This window comes from Cetorhinus maximus, chromosome 1, assembly GCF_964194155.1.
Source record: "Cetorhinus maximus chromosome 1, sCetMax3.hap1.1, whole genome shotgun sequence".
NCBI lineage: Eukaryota > Metazoa > Chordata > Chondrichthyes > Lamniformes > Cetorhinidae > Cetorhinus > Cetorhinus maximus.
Window position 1 is genome coordinate 128,959,658 of NC_135879.1, and position 14,937 is coordinate 128,974,594.

The 14,937-nt window shown below is 41.1% G+C and overlaps 1 protein-coding gene across 1 annotated transcript in view; it reads left to right on the top strand.

The window, feature by feature from the left end:
* Positions 1-14,937, top strand: part of pgm2 (phosphoglucomutase 2) — a 79,990-nt gene that overhangs the window by 52,349 nt on the left and 12,704 nt on the right. The window contains exons 10-13 of the mRNA XM_078546133.1: positions 6,027-6,120; positions 7,082-7,211; positions 9,848-10,037; positions 11,831-11,964. Of these exons, the coding sequence (XP_078402259.1) occupies positions 6,027-6,120; positions 7,082-7,211; positions 9,848-10,037; positions 11,831-11,964 (548 nt within the window). The remainder of the gene's footprint in view (positions 1-6,026; positions 6,121-7,081; positions 7,212-9,847; positions 10,038-11,830; positions 11,965-14,937) is intronic.

Below are 14,937 nucleotides of genomic sequence, written 5' to 3' on the forward strand. Positions count from 1 at the left end.
GTGTAATATTTTCATTCACTCTTGCCACTAGCCATTTAAAGTGTTGTAGAGTGTCAGTACTTGATACCAAACTGTTGCACAAAATTGCAGAGACAAAACAAATATGTATTGCAAATATGTCTGAGTTCATGATTCATATGTTGTAGGAATATAACATAGAAACTAGGAGCAGGAGTAGGCTATTTGGCCCTTCGAACCTGCTCCACCATGCAATATGATCATGGCTGATCCTCTATCTCAACGCCATATTCCCACTTTCTCTCCATACCCTTTGATGCCCCTAATATCAAAAAAATTATCAATTTCTTTCTTGAATATACTCAGTGACCTGGCCTCCACAGCCTTCTGTGGTAGAGAATTCCACAGGTTGACCACCCCTGAGTGAAGAAAGTTTTCCTCATCTCAGTTCTAAATGGCCTGCCCCATATCCTGAGACTGTGGCCCCTGGTTCTAGCTCCCCAGCCAGGGGAAACATCCTCCCTGCATCTAGCCTGTCTAGCCCTGTTAGAATTTTATACTTTTCAATCAGATCCCTTCTTATTCTTCTAAACTCTGGTGAATACAGGCCCAGTTGAACCAATGTCTCCTCATACGACAGTCTTGCCATCCCCAGTATCAGCCTAGTGAACCTTCGCTGCACTCCATCTATGGCAAGTATATCCTTTCTTAGGTTAGGGAGACGCAATACTGCAGATGTGGTCTCATCAAGGCCCTGTATAACTGCAGTAAGACATCCCTACTTCTGAACTCCAATCCTCTTGCAATGAAGGCCAACATACCATTTGCCTTCCTAATTGCTTGCTGCACCTGCCTATTTACTTTCATTGACTGTGTACAAGGACACCCAGATCCATTTGTACGTCCACATCTCCCAATATGTCACCATTTAAATAATACTCTGCCTTTCTGTTTTTCACACCGAAATGTATAACTTAACGTTTATCCACGTTATACTGCATCTGCCATGTGCTGCCCACACACACAGCTTGTCTAAATCTCCCTGAAGCCACCTTGCATCCTCCTCACAACCCCACCCAGTTTTGAGTCATCAGCAAACATGGAAATTTTGTTCCTTAATCCAAGTCATTTATATATATCGTGAATAGCTGGGACACAAGCACTGATCCCTGAGGTACATCACTAGCCATCACTTGCCACCTGGTAAAAGACTCATTTATTCCCACTCCCTGTATCTGGTCCGTCAACCAATTCTCAATCCATGCCAGTATATTACCCCCAATCCCATGTGCTTTAATTTTGCCCACTGGCCTCTTATGTGGGAACCTATCAAAAGCCTTCTTGAAATCCAAATACACCACATCTGCTGCTTCTTCCTTATCTATTCTACTAGTTACATCCTCAAAAAACTCCAGTAGATTAGCTATGCATGAATTCCCTTTTAAAAATCCATGCTGACTTTGTGTAATCCCTTTAATGCTTTCTAAGTGTCCTGTTACCACGTCTTTTATAATAGACTCTAGCATTTTCCCCACTACTGATGTTAGACTAACTGGTCTGTAATTCTCCGTTTTTTCTCTTTCTCCTTTTTTAAATATTGGAGTTACGTTTGCCACCCGCCAATCTGTAGGAACTGCTCCAGAATCTATAGAATTTTGGAAGATGACCACCAATGCATCCAATATTTCCTGTGCCACTTCCTTTAGTACTCTGGGATGTAAATTATCAGGCCCTGGGGATTTTTCAGCCTTTAACCCCATTAATTTCCCTAACACCATTTTTTTACTAATACTGATTTTCTTCAATTCCTCCCTCTCACCATACCCTTAGTTCCCTAACATTTCTGGGAAATTATTTGTGTCCTCTTTTATGAAGACGGAACCAAAATATGTGTTCAATTTTTCTGCCATTTCTTTGTTTCCCATTATAATTTTCCCCTGTTTCTGACTGTAAGGGACCTACGTTTGACTTTGCTAATCTTTTTCTCTTCACATATTTATAAAAGCTTTTACAGTCAACTTTTATGTTCCTTGCAAGTTTACTCTCATACTCCATTTTCCCTTCTTGATCAATCTTTTTGGCCACTTTTGCTGAATTCTAAACTGCTCCCAATCTTCAGGCTTGCTGCTTTTTCTAGTAATTTTTTGTCTCCTCTTTGGATCTAATGCTATCCCTAATTTCTTTTGTAAGCCATGGTTGAGCCACCTTTCCTGTTTTATTTTTGCGCCAGGCAGGAATGAATAGCTGTTGTAATTTATACATGCATTCCTTAAATATTAGCCATTGCATATCCACTGTCAACCCTTTTAGTAAGGTTCCCCAATCCATCATTGCCAACTCGTACCTCATACCCGCATAGTTCCCTTTATTTAGCTTCAGAACCCTAGTTTCGGATGCAACATCTTCACTTTCCATCTTAGTGAACAATTCTATCATTTCCCCAAGGGAATCTTGCACAACAAGATTGTTAAGTAATCCTTTCTCATTGCACAATATCAGCCTAGGGTAGCCTAAAAAGCCATCACGCACACACTCCAGGAAATCCTCCTCCACAGTATTATTGCTAGCTTGGAATGTCCAATCTATATGTAGATTAAAGTCACCCATGATTACAGTTGTACCCTTATTGCATGCATCTCTAATTTCCTGCTTAATGCCTTTTCTTACATCTCCATTACTGTTTGGGGGCCTATAGACAACTCTTGCCAACGTTTTCTGCCCCTTGGTGTTTCTTATCTCCACCCAAACAGATTCCACATCATGATTATCCTTCCTCACTATTGCACTGATTTCCTCCTTTACTAACAATGCTACCCCACCTCCTTTCCCTATTTTTCTGTCCTTCCTAAATATTGAATACCCATGGATGAACAGTTCCCATCCTTGGTCATCCTGCAGCCATGTCTCCGTAATTGCAACTATATCATAACCGTTTATATCTATTTGCGCTGTTAATTTATCTACTTTATTGCGAATGCTCCGCCATTAAGATACAATGCCTTTAGACTTGTCTTTTTAACCTTGTTATTCACCTTAGCTTTATTTTGCACTATGACCGCATTTGTTTTTCGCCATTTTTTTTTTTTGCCTTCCATTTTTGCTTCTTACTTTTCTTTCTTTTGTTTCTATCCTTGTTTCCCCCTCCTCTGTCTCCCTGCTCAGTTCCCATCCCCCTGCCATTCAAGTTTAAACCCTCCCCAACCGCACTAGCAAACACCGCCCCGGGGACATTGATCCCAGTCCTGTCCAGATGCAACCTGTCCAGTTTGTACTGGTCTCACCTTCCCCAGAACCGGTCCCAATGTCCCAGGAATCTGAATTCCTCCCCCTACAGCATTTCTTCAGCCAAGTATTAATCTGATATGTCTTGTTATTTCTACTCTTGCTAGCACGTGGCACTGGTAGTAATCCTGAGATTACTACCTTTGAAGTCCTACCTTTTAATTTACTGCCTAACTCCCTATATTCAGCTTATGGGGCTCATCCCTTTTTTTAACCTATGTTGTTAGTACCAATGTGTACCATGACCACTGGCTGTTCACCCCCCCTTCAGAATGCCCTGCAGTCTCTCCGAGACACCCTTGACCCTGGCACCAGGGAGGCAACATACTGTCCTGGAGTCTCTTTTGCGGCTGCAGAAATGTCTGCCTGTTCCCTTTACTATTGAATCCCCTATCACTATAGCTCTGCCGCTCTTTTTCTTCCCCTCTTGTGCAGCAGAGCCATGGACATGGCTCCTGCTGCTTTCCCTTGAGAAGTCATCTCCCCCAACAATATCCAAAATGGTATATCTGTTAGAGAGGGGGACAACCACAGGGGAGTTTTGTACTTCCTGCCTCCCTCTACTCTGCCTGGTGATCACCCACCCCCTCTCTGCCTGTTCAGTCTTTACCTGCGGTGTGACCACCTCACTGAACGTGCTGTCCACGATAATCTCAGCATCGTGGATGTTCCTCAGTGAATCCACTCGCAGCTCCAGCTCCGAAATGCAGTTAGCCAGTAGCTGTGGCTGGATACACTTCCTGCACACATAGTCACCAGGGACACTGTCCATCGCTTCCCACATAGTGCAGTAGGAGCATATCACAGGTGTGAGCTCTGCTGCCATGACTTCCTTTTAGATTAAGCTCGTTAGTTACTCCCTTTAAAGAATACTAATTACGTTAGGGGCCTTATTCCACTCCAAATATTCCCACTACAGTCCAAAGTCCTCACCTTATTTTGTTTAAGCTAATGGACTGCAGCAGTTTAATTAGTAGAAAAAGTCAGGTACTCACCTGACCCTACTTGCCAATCAGCTACCTCCCCTGCGTCCCGTCACTTTTTGAATCATGACCTCCTCGCGCCGCTTTCTGCCCCGAGTCTCCCCAGGACTCTTGCGCTGTTTTATCTGCTCCCCCCTCTCGCGCTGTTTTATCGGCTCCCCCCTCTCGCGCTGTTTTATCGGCTCCCCCCTCTCACGCTGTTTTATCTGCTCCCCCCTCTTGCGCTGTTTTATCGGCTCCCCCCCTCTTGCGCTGTTTTATCGGCTCCCCCCTCTCGCGCTGTTTTATCGGCTCCCCCCTCTCACGCTGTTTTATCTGCTCCCCCCTCTTGCACTGTTTTATCTGCTCACCCCTCTCGCGCTGTTTTATCTGCTGCCCCCCTCACACTGTTTTACCTGCTCCCCCCTTCTCGCGCTGTTTAGCTTAATGTTTAGCTTGGGTTTAAAGCATTAAATGTAAGATAAATGGGGGAAAAAACTGAGTTTTAGAAGTTGGTAAACACCCCTAAGATATTTACCATTCGAAGGATAATCCATGTTTACTTAAGGTGTCAGAGTCAGAGGTTTGAAATGAATAAACAATAAGCAGTAGCTTCAGAATGGAACCTATAAATCTGGTAGGATTACAGCTGTCTCCATAAAGGGTTTAAATTATTCATGTGGGTCCCAGATCAAAGAAAGGTGAGAAAGCATTGGATAGACAATGTTTATTTTTAAGTTTTAAAGTATCCATATACTTTTCAGATGAAAATTGGGAATTGAAGTTAATTAGTGGAAATCTCTATCTGGGATATCCCAGGTGTGCCGCATTGCCTTGGGGATAGATTACAAGAGGCAGTCTTTTGTTTTGGGTTTATTTTGTGCTGTTCAGGTGCTTAGTGTCAATCGCTTAATGTTATGCCATTTAATCACCCTACTACACACAACAGAGGCCAATCTCCTGTGTTGTCGACCATTTCTGCACTGGACTCCCCTTGTGGGAGAATTTTTTTAAGAAACATTTTTTCCAAAGCTATTTAGAATGGCAATTGATTTTCTGTTGGAGAATTATCCTTATTAACAGTTGCCAACATGTCTGCTACTCTCCAAAGAAAGGAGTACTGCACTGTGGCCTGGTAACGGTGGTTATGAATTTCAATAATACGTGCCATTGACAGTACCATTATAATGTTGCAACCGTACTTTATATTAAGATATTCTATTCATTAATCTCTTGGAGCACTGTACCACTACTTCCAACATAACATCTATTCGGCTGTTCTCCATTCATATATTTCTTTGGTCCTTAACATTTAATGCTGAGAAGTAAAACAGGATTATAATCATTGTGCAGTTCCTTTAAGAGTTAGTTAGCTGCTCTGTCTACTTTTTCCTCTTAAATTAAAAAAAAATCTAATAGCAAAAAATGAATCAGTTGTGGCATACCAGTTTACTAAAGTGCTGATGTTGTATTTCTGTATTTAGACCTTAGTTTTGATTGACATTTTTAAGTTGTTTTTTTTCATTAGAGCCAATTTAATTAGCCTTGGCACATAACTAAAAGAAAGACTGCTGTGCCACAGTCGGGTACTCTGTTTGGCACTGATTGTATTCACAGAAATGTTTAGGGCCTGGACAATTCCAGACTGCAGATTGATATGACTAAAATAGAATGCCGAAGAATAGTGTTCCTTTCTCCCCCACCCCTTCCTACATCCCAAAATGAAAAAAAGACTAATTGTAAATGAGAGAAACAGTTTTTATTTACCACTGGCAGTAGTGTGATTCCAAGAGCGATAGATTAAGATTATGTCTTTTCTTTTAGGAAACCTTAACAGGCTTCAAATGGATGGGAAACAAAGCTAAAGAACTTATAGATAAGGGCAATACAGTGCTTTTTGCCTTTGAGGAAGCAATTGGTGAGACTGTTATTAACCACTTTTTTTGTTTACTACTTACTATTTTTTAAAAATACTGAGCTTCTCCTGCAATTCTGACGTGAAAACAATATATTCCATCAAAAAAATGGTCAATCTTTGACAACTGTGCAATTTTGGGAGGTGGGGTATAGTTGAGATGGTTTTACAATGAATGAGGTGGGTTCATATAACTACAAGGTTATCAGTAAACATTGGGAATATCTTTGTGGCAGAAGAATACTGATGACTTGTATTGTGTAAGGCAAATAGAATCTTCTATTTCATATGTCTAATAATTGTGCAGCTTAAATTCTATCGTATTGACTATTAGTACTGTTCTTCAACTACGAAGTGTTATCATAAAAGCATTGATAATGAAGTACTTGAGAATTGCCTAGGCAGCTCGTTCAATATTAAATAAAAGGTTTGTCTTTTATGTCCTCCCACCCCAATACTGAAAGAATTGCTGCCACATTATTGACTATTTTGAGGAAAATTGTTTTTTTCAGATGAACTTGATGGTAGCTTGTCGACAGCTAATGTAGTTTATTTAAACATTAATGTTCATATTGATGAAGAGAGAAGTTTTGAATCGATATGCAGTGTAACTAGTTCTTCCAGAGAAAATTCAATTAATATTTCAGATGTAATCTTTTATTAAAACTCAGTGCTGAGAGTTCTAATTTAAAGTGTTAAACCCAAATAACCTTTTTCTTATTGTTGGATCGAATCACAGATGTACATGTCCTGTTTTTATTTGACATTCAGCATATGTCATTTTCTTTTATTCCAAGCTCTCCCATTTTCTGGCAACCTGACAGCCACAACTTTAAACTTGTAAAGGTGGCAGACTCTGCTTTAACAGAGATCATTTGTATTTGAATCTAATCTTGCTTTAAAAGTGGGTGTTTTGTAAGAAGTGTGAGCAAAATAAAAGATTTTTTTTTTGTGCAAAATGTAGGATATATGTCGACTGAATTTGTCCTAGATAAAGATGGTGTTAGTGCTGCTGCTATTGTTGCAGAACTGGCCAGCTATTTGGCAACTAAGAATACCACTCTGTCCCAGAATCTCAAAGCAATTTATGAAGAGTAAGTAGTGCATCTTTTATATATGTTCCTTTCATTTTACTTTGAGCTCAACTGTGAACTTGGCTTCTGCCTTCATGACCTGGAGACTGCCCTTAACTTGTTCACTACTTGGAGTGACTTTCTATTATCCTACTGTAAAATAAATATTGAATTATGTAAATTTTTAATAGTTTTACAATTTTGAAAGTCTCTTCTGTGTGTTTTACACTGACCCCTTCTTGCCTTCCCAGATTTTATTATATATGTTTAAGAGTAATGGAGATCTCTATAAAAACATAATATTGAAATGGTTCAAGAAAATTGGAGAAGTGGTTCAATATATTCCTGCATTGTACTCCAAGATTTTCTCACCATTTTACAAGTTTACATTATTACATGAGATTTATATGTATGTTACACACCAAGGGCTGCATCTTACCTATGTCGGGCAGGCTGGGTGGGGGCGGGCGCGGAGCCGATCGCCGCCCGCAATCGGCTGTGCGCTGTCATTTTATGTGGACCCGCCCTTAATTGGCCCATCCAGCGTGACGCACAGCAGGCAGCGCTCAGCGCTACCTGTGCGGGCGGTGGGGAGGGAGAGAGAGTCGGGGCCTCTGCTCTTTCACACAGCAATCTCCCTGAGGCAGCTGATTAAGTTGATGGTAAATTTTTTTAATAAAGAAGGAAAAATATGATTTAAACATGTCCCATCATGTGACAGTGTCACATGAGTTGGGACATGTTTGTGAATTGTGCAAAATTTAATTAATTATTTTATAAAACCTTCAGGAAACCTCATCCCACCTGTGGATGAGGTTTCTTGAAAAATGCAAAGGCCGCTTGGGCCCTTCACCTGCTCGTTAACCTTAAGGTTGGACGGGCAGCGTTGCTAACAAGTTTAATTGGTTTTTTAATGGCCTCAATAGGCTGTTGACAGTTCGGAAGGCCGCAGCCGCGACTAGCGTGCGCCTGCCAAGCGAAATATCTAAATGACGCGTGATGATGCAGGGACACATGCCCTACGTCATTTTGCACGTAGGCGTGTCGGGTCCACCCCCACACGCTGACGGCAATATTCTGGCCCAAGTTTGTTTAGTTCAAGTTGGATGTTAGGTATAATCCTTTTTTAGAAATGTTTCGTTTGCATAGGATCTTGATCTTAAGTCAATATACAAACCAAGACATTCAGAAATTTGTTTTTGTCTTCTAGCTACACAGTAACTACTAGAACCAGTTGTTCAGTCACTCTTAGCTTGGCATAGATTGCTGCTGGGTGGCCAAATAATAAATCTAAAGTAACATCTATCTTTATTCGTTCAAGAGATACGAGCAACCCTGACAAGGCCATCATTTGTTATCTATCCCTAATTTTCCTTAAAAAGGTGGTGGTGAACCACCTTTTTGAACCGCTGACGTCCTCGTGGTGTACTACCCCCACTATGCTGTTTGTGAGGCAGCTTCCGGATTTTGATCCAGCAGCAGTCAAGGAGCAAGTCAGGATTGTGAGAGCGGGCATGAGATAACTTGTCGATGCTGGGATTCCCACATGCCTGCTGCCCTTGTTTTCTAGGTGCTGGAGGTTGTGGTTTGGAAGGTGATGTTGAAGGAGGGTTGGTGAAATGCTGCAGTGCATCTTGTAGATAGTGCACACTGCTGCTACTGTGCATCCGTGGTGGAGGATGTGAATGTTTAAGGTGGTAGGTGGGATGCCAATCAAGCAAGCTGCTTTGCCCTGGATGGTGTCAAGCTTCTTCAGTGTTGTGGGAGCTGCAGTCATCCAGGCAAGTGGGGAGTATTCCATCACACTCCTGACTTGTGCCTTGTAGATGGTGGATAGGCTTTGGGGAGTCAAGAGGTGAGTTATTCACTGCAGGATTCCTAGTCTCTGACCTGCTCTTGTAGCCACAGTATTTATATGGCTAGTCCTGTTCAGTTTCTGGTCAATGGTAACCCATAGGTTGTTGATAGTGGAGGATTCAGCAATGGTAATGCTATTGAATATCAAGGGAAGATGGTCGTTGCTTGGCACTTGTGTGGCACGAATGTTACTTGCTGCTTATCAGTTCAAACCTGAATGTTGTCCAGGTTGTCTTGTACGTGGGCACGGATTGCTTCAGTATCTGAGGAGTCGCAAATGGTGCAGAACATTGTGCAGTCGTCTGCAAAAATCTCCCCTTCTGACCTTTATGTCCAGGTCTTGCTTCATGCAGGCAAGGACTGCCTCAGTACCTGAGGAATTACAGATGGCACTGAACACTGCAATCATCAGCGAACATCCCTTCCTCTGGTGGGAGATGGAAACCCTTTGACGAAGCAGTTGAAGATGGTTGGGCTGAGATAGACTGATTTTGATCTACAGGGAAGTTGAGAGTAAATGGGGGGTAGGCAGGAAAGTGGAGTTAAGGCCACAATTAGATCAGTCATGATCTTATTGAATGGCCCATTCCTGCTCCTATTTCTTAGGTCCTTGTGCTAGATGATGCGAGATGTTGACATATGAGATTACATGGTGCTAAATGGCAAGTCATGAATGTTGCACTATTAGGAACATGTGCTGCTGCATTTCAAGTTACTGTGGGTGTAATTTGACACTTGACTGTGTGAAATAACAGTGTTGCTATTTATATAAGTTTTTAATTATCTTTTTGTTTATCTAGATATGGCTATCATCTCTCTAAGGCTTCATACTTCATCTGCCATAATCCTGAGACAATTGATAGATTATTCCAGAATTTACGAAAGTATAATGAAACAAACCAATACCCAAAAACCTGTGGGAAGTTTGAAATTTCTGACATTCGAGATTTAACCACTGGCTACGATAGCAGCCAACCAGACAAAAAGGCTGTAAGTGAAGTAACCTTAAATTCACTTCCAATAGTTTTAAGATTCACCTGCAGAGGGAGCCAGCGATACTTAAAAATTTACAGCACAGGCAGTCCTTGACCTAATGATATTTGAGTTACGATGAACGGCACTTACGAAGTTTAGAAATTGACACTGTGTTTTGACTTTCCCAGTTGGTTTCAACTTTGACGCCACTCCAGCAAACAAGTCCAGATGTCCTTATACGCCAATCACTGGAAGCAAGCATGCAGGTGCAGCTAGCTGCTAAGAAGGCAAATGGTGTGTTGGCCTTCATTGCGAGAGGACTGGAGTTCAGGAGCAAGAATGTCTTACTGCAGTGTACAGGGCCTTGGTGAGACCACACCTGGGGTTTTGTGTGCAGTTTTGGTTTCCTTACCTAAGAAAGGATACACTTGCCATAGAGGGAGTGCAACAAAGGTTCACCAGACTGATTCCTGGGATGGCAAGATTGTTGTATGAGGAGAGATTGGGCTGACTTGGCCTGTATTCACAGGAGTTTAGAAGAATACGAGGAGATCTCATTGAAATATCTAAAATTCTGACAGGGATAGACAGTCTAGATGCAGGAATGATGTTTCCTCTGACGGGGTGTCTAGAACAATGGGTCACAATCTTAGGATTCAGGGAAGACCATTTAGGACTGAGATGAGAAACTTCTTCACTCAGAGGGCAGTGAATCTATGGAATTCTGTACCACAGAAGGCTGTGGAGGCCAAGTCACTGAATATATTTAAGAACAAAATAGATTTTTGCACTCTAAAGCCATTAAGGGGCATGGGGAGAGCGCAGGAGTACAGCGTTGAGATAGAGGATCAGCCATGATCACATTGAATGGTGGAGCAGGCTCGAAAGGCCGAATGACCTCCTCCTGCTCCTATTTTCTATGTTTCTGTGTTCATATGTGCTCATCAGCGTTCTGCGCTGCCCATCTCCCTGACTCAAGATGCTCAGTTGCTGTCCCGATGTCATTAGTATAGTACTGTACTATATTTCGGTAAATACTTTTACCTTATTATGTGATTTTTTTCAATTTAATATGATTGCTATTTACAACATAAATACATTAATGTTGCTCGTCTATAATTGATTAAGTGCAAAATTCTGGGTTATTTTGGTGAAAATAGGGTATTGGGCCTTGGTTCAGGAGCCAATCCCCCATTTATAAAATTATTCTTGTGGAAAATCGATTCTGAATTATGACATTTCGACTTAAGGCGCGATGTTCAGGAACCGATTGCGTCGTAATTCCAAGGACTGCCTGTAATGCTAAATTTTACATGCTAATGAACAATTCATAGTTCTTTTTTAGGGAAGTGTACCCTGGCGATAACTTTTAATCAGCTAACAGCAAAGCCTTTTAAATAGCTTCTAATGCTTTTTGAACAACTTGTAAAGGTGACTTACATAGAAGAGATGTCTATTTAATTTTGTAATGTTATACGGATGAGGTTTCCAAACTTCTATGTGTAAATATTGATACCTTCCTGTGTAACTCTGTTTTAACTTCCATCAGCTGCCAAAGGAAAACAGTGCTATTGTAGAAAATATTTTTATAAATTACCACAGAATAACATTCTAGTAAACTAACAGTTTGAAAAAATGATAGAAATCACATGAACTGAGATGGTTCATCAGGACCAAAGAGCCTGCTTTGAAAACATACAGTGTAGAAGTGTGTGTGTTTAAGTATGTAAAATAAAATTCTTTGTAGCCTGGGATTTTCTGTTTGGTCCTAAGGAATTTTAGTAACTGTTTGCCTATCTGTATTTTAGGTGCTTCCAACCAGTAGAAGCAGCCAAATGATCACTTTCACATTCAAGAATGGATGTGTAGCCACACTGAGAACTAGTGGGACAGAGCCTAAAATTAAATATTATACAGAGATATGTGCACCGCCTGGAAATAGGTAACATTTTATTAGTTTAAAGTTTTAAAGTAGCAATATTGTTTCTTTTAACTGATTTCTGATTGTCAGAAATATTTAAAGAATTGGTAGACTGCGAATGCTGGAAATTTGGAGAGAGAAAATGAGACACAAAGTGCTGGAAATATACAACAAATCTGTCAAAGCCTACACCTGAAACATTGGGCTGAATTTTGCTGTCAGCGAGCAGGGGGCAGGAAGGCAGGGGCACAGCAAAATCAGCTGCGGACCCGCCGACCTGTCAATGGCCAATTGAGGCCATTGACAGGATCATTTAAACAATTAAAGGACCTGCTCGTCCAACCTTGAGGCTGGTGGGCAGGCCAGGAGCCCCAGTGGGCTTCTGAAAAAACATGAAACCTCATCCACTGGTGGAATGAGGTTTCATGTAGGGTTTAAAAAACTTTAATAAAGTTTTAGTGAAATTTATTAACATGTCCCATCTCGTGTGACATTGTCACATGAGGGGGACACGTTAAGGATTTTTTAATTTTTCTATTTTTAATGTTTGCACTACTTTCAGCGATCTCCCTGAGGCAGCACTTAGCCTCAGGAAGATGTGCGCTCTTTCGTGCACATGCACAAAAGAGCGCACTCTTGCATTTGGGGAATCCCCCCGCCCGCACAGGAAGCGCATAGCGCTTCCCGCCGGGCGTCATGCTGGACGGGCCTTAATTGGCCTGCCCACTTAAAATGGCGGCGGGGCCTGCTTCTCCAGCGGGGATTGGCTCCCCGCCCGCCGGAGATTGGGTCGGGCCTGCCTGCCCGGTAGGCAGAAAATTCTGCCCATTAACTTTGGCAAAAGATAACTTGATGTCCATTTTCGACATTTTCCATTTTTGTACACCAGTATTAATTGATTTAGCTGTCTTTTATCCACTAGGCTTTCGGCAAAGTCTGCATTTGTTTTCTTATTGATTAACTTTTAAGAAATGGATAAAGTACATTTAACCTCCCTACAAGGTTGCAAGCTTTGCACGGACTAATTTTGTAAATATTGAATAGTTCAGAAAGACCTAGTTGTTGTGAAGAGATTTTTGGTAAATTATATTTGACCAAAGACTACTCAGCAATTATCATACTTTTTATAGCATTGGAGCCTAAAGTGGAGCAGCATGAACGAGTCAGCTAACTGGATCTCGCAGTTAACCAGATTTTCAAAACAAAACAGGAAGCAGGAGCAAGGCTATGACTCAGATAGAAAGATGATTTGCAGAATTCTGTGAATCGTCCCAGAGAAGCTAGACATTTAAGTGCTTCTATAATCATCTGATAACATTTCCCCGCTCTTACCACATCCAAGCCTTTGTTCTTGGGCTGTGTCTTTTAATATTTTTCTCCCCTGCATGATGGTTGCAAGGACTTTGTTGACGAGCACTGTTGGTTCAACCACAACCTTGGACTGTCCGAAATGTTTCCACCAACATTTGACAAACCTGTACCTGTTCATTTCCCACCATTGCTATGCTCCTCTCTCTCTGAATCACAGCCCTGCTCCCAGCTTCCTGTTTTGTTCTGAAAATCTGGCTGTGAAATCTAGCTAACTTACCCCTTCATGCTGCTCCCCTTTAGGTGGCACCAATGCTTAAAAATTAAGATGAAAATGGAACTGTTAAAGTAAACAGAGGCCACTTGAAGAGTAAGAGGAGAAATTACAGGAAAGTGAGCTAGGATAAAGATGAAAGTTGGTGAGGGGAGAAACGAAATGTGATGCGATAGATGAAAATGAGGACATTTAAGAAACCAGAAAGGGGGAGGGTAACATAAATAATGATAAACAAGTGAATGAGGAGAGAGCCAGAAAGAGAAATAATGAAAAACGGAGGCGGAGACTTATTTTTTGCGAGATTCTGCGTATCTTTTTTGGAGAGTCCCACTAAGCAAGTTTCGTAACCATCATAAAAGGTGAATTGTGTTCTATCGAGAATTGGTTTTGGTTTGAGTCTATCTTGAACAAAATTATATGGATGGGATTTCAGCTTTAACCATCGTTTTCTCAGTGTTTGTGCCTATAACTGGAATATTTGTCAATGAGTCCTGATATGAATCAACAGTAAAAGAGGATATAAGGGATAATATAATGAGCAGGCTGTGGGGACTTTATGGGTAGAATTAAGAAATGCTAAAGGATTTAAAATGTAGTGAGAGTTGTGTATAGTATCCCTGGTAGCAGCAATGAAGTGGTAGATTGTATAAATGCAGAGATTAGAAAAGCATGTAGCAAAGCCAGAATGGTTTTAATAGGGGATTTTAACTTTCATATAGATTGGCTAAGCACACCAGCACACATCAAAAAGGTGGTGAATTTCTTGTGTCTGGGATAATTTTCTGCATGAATATGCCTTAGAACAAACAAGAGGGCATGTCATGTTAGACTTTGCAATGAGCCAGATCTAGTTAACAGCCTAATGGTTCATGAATATTTATCTAATAGCGATAACATAATCAAGTTCAAAGTTGTGTCTGAATGGGAGAATCTTGAACGTACTGCTAAGATTCTATATTTTGGTAAGGCTGATTTCAATAAATCTTAGCAAATCTGCTAATGGGTGAGACAACAGAAGATCAGTGGGAGGTGTTTAAAAAGAATTTAATGTGATACAGAAACAGTCAAAACCATTAAGAGGCAAGAACTTTACTTGCCAAAAACGACAGCCATAAACAATGAGGAGATCAGAGACAAAGTCAAATGGAAGAAAGACTCCTACAAAAACACAAAAAAGCGCAGATCCTGGTGACTGCGAAAGACACAATGAATATAAGGTCACAATACAGATAGTAGGCACAACGAAAAGGAAGTTTGAAAAGAAACTCACATGGGATATAAAAATCATCACAAAAACTTTTTGGAATTATATTAGGGATCGCTTGAAAACTGATTATAGTGATGGACAGGCTGAATAGTTACTTGGAGTCGGCATTTCTAGTTGAGGGAGAGGTCAGCATGCTAGACAT